The sequence below is a fragment of the Wasmannia auropunctata genome, unplaced genomic scaffold (genome assembly GCF_000956235.1).
Source record: "Wasmannia auropunctata unplaced genomic scaffold, wasmannia.A_1.0 LD334218.1, whole genome shotgun sequence".
Taxonomy (NCBI): domain Eukaryota; kingdom Metazoa; phylum Arthropoda; class Insecta; order Hymenoptera; family Formicidae; genus Wasmannia; species Wasmannia auropunctata.
In genome coordinates, this window is record NW_012028672.1 from 15,372 (window position 1) to 23,050 (window position 7,679).

At 26.0% G+C, this 7,679-nt stretch overlaps 1 protein-coding gene across 1 annotated transcript; it reads left to right on the forward strand.

The window, feature by feature from the left end:
- Window positions 1-260: 260 nt before the first annotated feature.
- On the forward strand, window positions 261-3,760 carry LOC105459036 (the record flags this gene model as incomplete). The annotated part of the gene is made up of 6 exons (XM_011704706.1): window positions 261-295; window positions 1,066-1,268; window positions 1,373-1,559; window positions 1,645-2,148; window positions 2,269-2,947; window positions 3,576-3,760. Coding segments are annotated over exons 2-6 (1,708 nt in total), but the record flags the coding sequence as incomplete, so codon positions are not given.
- Between the last annotated feature and the right edge of the window lie 3,919 nt (window positions 3,761-7,679).

Sequence of the window (7,679 nt, forward strand, 5' to 3'; positions counted from 1 at the left end):
ACAAAAAAAAATTGACACCTGAGGAATATTTGGGTCGAAATTTGATCGGGTCTCAGTATCACGTCGTATCGTGTGATAAATGTGTTTCTAACCTAAACTTAAACGTGTTTCTAACCTGTTAACGATTAATATCTTCAACGATTAATATATCTCGCGTTACGAAGCAGAGTGACACTTAATTATTTCTGCCAGATTCTTTTGTTTCGTGCAGAAATACGTCGAATGAACCTAAAAAAACTTATAAGAATATTCTTTACAAAGATTAAGATTTCTCAGTTCATTAATTAATTATAAGGTATGTATATCTTACTTTATAAATGCATGGCTATGTGTTGTAATTGTAATGTTAGTATTTTACACAAATTACAATTAAGAACCATAAAATAATACTATTTTAGTAATATAAAATAATAAATTTAAATTCTTATGTGTTACTTAGCAGGTTTGATTGACAATTTAGACTTTATTATAAAACATTAATAAAAACAAGAAATATGTTAAAAAATATAAATTTCTTTATTTATAATTCTAATTTGTGTCTTACTTTTTGAACATTTTAATGCGTCAAAAATTATGAATAAATTATATATTATAAATGTGTGTATTTTCTATTTCATCATTTCTTCTTGAACAGGAGAGACAGCTTATTGGTTTAGTAAGGTGGCAGATATATATGAACAAAATATATTTATATGAGTTTTGCTCCAATTAAAAAGTTTAATGTTATCCTATATTTATTTCTTATTAACAGAAAAATAAATTATAAAAGAAATAAGTAAGCAAAAGATTATATTTTTAATTAAGCATATGTATAATTAATAATAAATAATAATGGATGTATTAAAAAATACAAAGCGCTTTATAAAATACTAATAATGCTTTTTAAGATTTCAAAGTAAACAGCAATCATTTTAAACATTAATAATTGCTGTTTATAAAGCACTTTATATTACAGCCATTTTGTAGTAGTTGATTTTATGCTGAGTAGCCTGAATGTTGATAATTAATTTGCTATTAATGTGATTATATTCATTTATTATGTAAATATTTGTATTTTATTATTAGTGTCATCTAAATGCAAAAGTAATGTGTGGAAGTACTTTATTCGAACGGAAATGGGTGGTACATGTAAAATATGTCAAACAGATGTAAGAACTGGTGGAAATACCACAAATTTAAGAAATCATTTAAAAAGAAAACATGAGAAAACATTAAGTGAAGTAAATGAATTGGATGTTATAAAAAAACAGAGGCTGCAAAGTGAACACGTAATATTATATTTTATGATAATATATAGAATAACCTTTTAGCATGTATTTGTAAGTGTATTTATTAATTAATACATTATATACATATATATTTTTAATTTTAGAACAATACTAACGAATGTGAAGATGAATCTATATTAATAACAGACATAGAGTCAGCATCATCTTCAACTTCAACATTCTCAACACTCTCAACAGTATCTACAAATAAAAGCGAAATAATAAAAACAAACATAAAACATAATCAACCATTAATAGATAAAACAATAATGAACATGAGAGCCTACGAAGGTAAATAACATTTTTAATTAAACCTTTTAATAACATTAATTTACTTTTAATAAATTCTGAAATTTTGTGTTTATTTCTTTTTTAGGTGGAGGTGTGAAACATGGGCAAATAACAAATGGAATTCTTTTCATGATCGCTAAAAATAATTTGCCTTTTAATACAGTTGAGAAAGAAGGTTTCCAATATCTTATGAAAATGACTGTACCGTTATACAAAGTTCCCGGAAGAAAAAAGATAACAATTTTAATGGAAGAGAAATATGAATTGCTTTCAAATATAATGAAAGTTAAGTTATCTGTTATTGAGCATGTATGTCTAACAACAGATGTGTGGACGGATACTCTTAATACCAGAAGTTATTTGGAATTAACAGTACATTTTGCTTCAAATGGAAAACTAAACTCTGTAGTTATTGGCGTTACTGAATTGAATGAAAGACATACTTCAGATTACCTCGGACAATGGTTATCACAAATATGTACTGAATGGCATATCAAAAAGGATAATATTACAGCTATCGTAACAGATAATGCAGCGAACATTACGAAAGCAATTAATGATGTATTTGGAAAGAATAAACATTTGCCTTGTTTTGCCCACACATTGAATTTGGTTGCTACAGCCGTATTGAAAGATAATAAAATTGAAACTTTCTGTGAAAAAATAAAGACACTGATTACATTTTTTAAACAATCTGTTTCTGCTGCAGATGAACTACGAAAACATGAAACAAAAAAATTGATTCAGTCTGTTCCGACGCGATGGAACTCTGTATATTATATGCTGGAACAATTTGTTGAACTATCCGAAAGTATTAGTTTAACATTATTAAAATTTCCGAAAGCACCTTCAATGTTGTCAGCTTCTGAACTGCAACTCGCTAAAGACATAATGCAAGTAATGAGTCCAATTGAAGCAGCTACAAAAGAGATTTGTGGTGAGCACTATACCACAGGAAGTAAAGTAATACCATTAATTAATTGCCTAAAGAAAAAAATAAATAATTTAAGTTTTGATTTGATCTCTCCTACGGCTCTAAAATTACTTGATTCACTTAGTGCCAATATTAATATGCGATTTGGAGCAGTAGAACAAGTTACTATATTAGCCATATCAACTATTCTGGATCCTCGATTCAAAAAATTGCATTTCAACAATTCTATTGTCTGCTCACAGGCAATTAACAAAATAGCTCAGAAAATGGAAACTTTAAATAACAATATACCAAGAAAAGAAAATATAGCAACAATCGCAACAGAGAATGCAAGTCTTTCGAATGATATATGGTCATTTCATGAAGATCTTGCAAATAACATTCAGTATATTAATAATGAAAGTGACGAAATTCCAACCGATCTAAAACATTATCTTAATCAACCTACGATTGGGTTGAATGAAGATCCGATGGATTACTGGGTTATATTAATAAATCAATATATCCATCTTTAAGAATAATTGCGAAACAATACTTATCAATTGTGGCTACTTCTGTACCATCAGAAAGATTATTTTCCAAAGCTGGAAACATATTAACGGAAAACAGGAGTAGATTATTACCAGAACACTTACAACATTTATTGTTTTTAAATTCGTTGACATTAAAAGAATGGAAAATAAATGAATAATTTACATTTCATCTGAGAATTTTTTAATTGTATTTTCTTATTTTAAATAATCTAAAAATATGTTAAATTAGTTATTATATATAAAGTAATAAAAATAATAAAATATAATGTACAAGATAATTACATGAATAAAAATAAATTTTTCAAAAATTAAAATGTTTTTAAATAATTATTATATTTAAAGAAAAATATGTGAAAAAATGTATTACAATTTTATATATTAAATTTATGTATGAATAGAAACCTTATAAATAAATAATAATTGTTATCAAATATATTTATGCAATAAAAATATTACTCTATAATTGAATCGATTTTCGATAGATCGATCTTTTTAGCCCGATTTTTTAGTAAATCGATTCTAATAAAATTGATTCAAAATCGATTCAAGAATCGATTTTATTAGAGAAATCGAACATCCCTATTTCGATCTCAAAGAGCCGAGCTCGCTCTGTCAGAGGGTACAGGTATCTCAAAACACTCTCGGAATAGTGGCCTGGAGAAGCTCGCACTATCCCGAGAGCAGGGAGAACTCGCTGGAGACCACCCACGGAGCCCTAGATATAGCGGGCGTGGGTGAATCTCAATTACGAGATTTGTCGTGGCGCCTACGGCACCTAGCGGTGGCGTCGCGCACCGCTCTCGTCACGTGGCGGGCGCGCGGGCCCGGCGCGCGGCCAGGCGCGCGTGCCGTAAGCGGACCGCCACAAAATTAATATATAAAAAAATATTTACAAAGAATAACATAGAGTACTAACAAGAAATTTAATATTAACATTTTTATATTTTTGGTATTTTATATAATTAATTTTAATTTATTTTCTTTGAAACTTATAAAATAAATTATTATTTCAAACATATCACTATTATCAAATAATTCGTCAAATCATACAAATTGCCGAAATCAGAAAGATAAAAATACAAAACGGAAACGAAGTAGTAAGTAGTTTTTCTTATTCCTTTTCAATTTTTTATAACACCAACATTAAAAATTTTTTTTTACGGTATGTCAAAATTTTTTCTATTAATTTAATTTTTTCTAAAAATAATTATTAGGAAATTGTAGATGAAGAAGAAAGATGGGAAAAAGCGTTAATTTTTCATTTAGTGACACTTTGCTTTTTATCCTTTTTTGTGCAGGCCTTTTTATATTTAGATATACATATAATACCAGTATTGAAAATCTGTTTGTATACACAATGCGAATTATAGATTTTCAGTACTGGTACTGTATATCAGAAAATGGCCATAGTATTGCATAATTAAAAATAAAATGTAAGAAAAACGTATTTCATGTTTCAAACAAATTATATACTAACTGTATATAAACATTTAACATAAGAATTTTGATTATAATAGATCTAACAATGTATGAGTAAATTAGAATAAAAGTCATTACAAAGTTACATTCTTAAAATTGTAAGAAAAAAAATTAATTTGTAAAATAAAATTTTAATTTTAATTATTTAAAAATTTAAAATTAATTTAAAATTCTTTAAATTAAAACTATTTTTTAAGTATAATGCATAAGTTACTTGTTTTCTCACAATGTCAAAATTAATGTTTTGAATTATTTTTATTCCCACTTACTTATAAGAGCACTTTGAAAATTTTGCTTTATTATTATATGTATAATATTATTTGTTTTAAATTTTATTCTGTTAATTTACCATTTGCGTTATAATGTATATTTTTTTATACATATTTATTTTGATTTTGATTATAAGTTTGGCAAAAGGTTTAAAAGAAGTGCAATAAAATGTTATATTTGAAATTCTATACTGTTAAATGTAAAAAAATTCAAATATGGAATCAATATAAAACATTTTATGTTAATTTTTATGATATTTTAATGTTTATTATTTTAATACATATATTTTTGTATTATTCTGTCTAGCATCTCCTTATGGGAAAACAAAGCGTGTACGGTGGACCAAAGAAGAAAAAGAACAGCACTTAAAGTTTTTGCACAATATATGCAAATTCAAACATTGCCGTCTTTAAAAGAGATTCAAACTGTAAGGAATAAATGTAAAGTTCTTAGTCGTCGTACATCTCCGCAGATCAAAACATGGTTGCATAATATGCAAAAAAAGCAAAAATAATGGCATTTTAGGCTTTAAGATTTTCATTCGAAATCTAAGTACATTTTGTTTATCTATATATCATCTGATTTGTGTGCGTTCATCTAATTTCCGTGTTGTTTATTTTTTTTGTATTTTTTCTTTTTATTTTTTTTATTAATACTATTAATTTTATAAAAAATTTTTATTTGTCTTCTTACAAAACTTAAACTACATTTACGATTTAAAAACTGTTGCAATGTGATATTTAGTTTAAAAACTGTTGCAATATGAAAATGTAATTTAAGTTACACTGACTTTGTATATCTAAAAAATCCGTCGCTACTGAATGTCGCTTAAGTCTATTTATAACTTTATATAAACTATATAAAGGACTTTTCTATCTATTTTAAATAATAAGTCTTTTAATTTCTGCATAAAAATAGTTGTAATCTAAGTAATTTTATATAATGTTATAAAACTGCGCTTATACTATAACTTCATATGCATATACATTGATTGAAATATATAAAAAACGTCTTATAAATTAAAAATAAATATGTTATTATTAAAAGCAAAATATTTGATGAGATCTGTATGTATATATGTACATCTTATTCGATTTATATATATGTCCTATTCAACCCGCTCATTGCACATTGCTAATTTAAGAATCTATAATATTTGTAATACATATAACATACTACAGTAATATGCGATATTTATCGAGAATAAGGGCCTACTTCTTATTCTCAAAGACGAATTTGAAATACTTGAATTGTTACATAATCATATGTTTATACAAAAAAAGTATACAATCGCATTTCTATTACGAGAACGAACGTAAAATGTGATTGGATAATTTTTTTTATACATATGATTATGTATAGAAACCTAAAAATAAGGAGATTTGGCAACTATTATATGACTGTTAATTAATTCTGAGAGGTTAGAGTATAAATGTTACATTTGTAAGCCTGTATTCGTATAATACTATGACTTATTAATTATATGTATATAAGTTGATAAGAAAATATGTAAATTATATTATTTTTTAATATTTATAATTAGTAAGTAAATTTATCTTATTCTAGAGAAAAATGATTGGTATCTATATCATCGATTCGACGTTTATAAAGTAATCATTTCTCCCTGAAATCTAATCAAAATTACATAAAATAAATGTTTTAATTTGAACAGGAATATAAATTAGTACAATTTTCTAAAGAAGATAGTTATCAAAAAGTATGGTTGAATGTTTTCTTGAGCAATATATCATTTGGAAAATGTATCAGGATTTTCTGGAGGAAAACCTTACATCATGTAAAATGGATTGTTCACCATCGAAATTCTGGTAGGATATAAGTCTAAATAAAAATATCTAATAAATGCTTTATTATTTTTAGGTTCACTTTGAATTCATTGGATATTTTGTGAATAATTAAAAGAAAGACTTTTATATAGGTTGCATCGTTTTCTACTTCCTTTCGGTTACTCACAAATATCCGATAGATTCAAAGAGAAACGTGAAAACAGTAAAGCAATTTTATTTTTATTTAGACTTATTCTACACTAAATTTCAATGATGAACAATAATCACTTTATACAATGTGAGATTTTTAAAGAATTTCGCTATATTTTCATCCAAAGCAACATTTTCAACCATATATTTTTCGATAACTGTCTTTTTTAGGAAACTGCAGCTATTTTTATTTTTGATCAGATTTATTAAAATATATTAAACATTTATTTTATGTAACTTTACTTTATAGATAAGATAAATTTACTTACTAATAATAAATATTTAAAAATAATATAATTTATATCTTCCTGCTATATAATCAACAAATCATGGTTTTATAAGTGTACAACTTTAATATTTTTTATATTCCAGCTTATTAGAATTGATTAAAGTAGTATCTACAATGAGACTTCAAGAATTAAGATTTAAAAAATTAACTAATTATAGTAGAATAATAACTATAATTGGTCAATTTTTTAAATCTTAAAGGCCATCTACAATAGAATATGATGTAATAAGTTCTAAACCGTAAAAAATTGTCCAATCGAATAGAATAATTGATTATGACTATGGCTTGCTTTATGCTCTCAACGCTTATGAATCGTTTCATCTTTATTGTTTATCAAATATTAAGTAAGGACAAATTATGCTTACGAGTGTCGTGAACGTTAATCGGGTCGTGGTCTATGATTGGCTTTTACGGCTATTGTAGAAAGGCTATATGTTTAAAGGTTCATCTACAATAAGTTGTAAGCCGTAAGAAATTGATCAATCACGGTCGATTATTCTTCTCATACTCAATTATAGTTAATTAATTTCTTACGGCTTACGATTTACGACTACTCTCATTGTAGACGGACCTTAAGGGGCTTTCTACATTAACCCGTTAGTCACTACTCATATCATACTA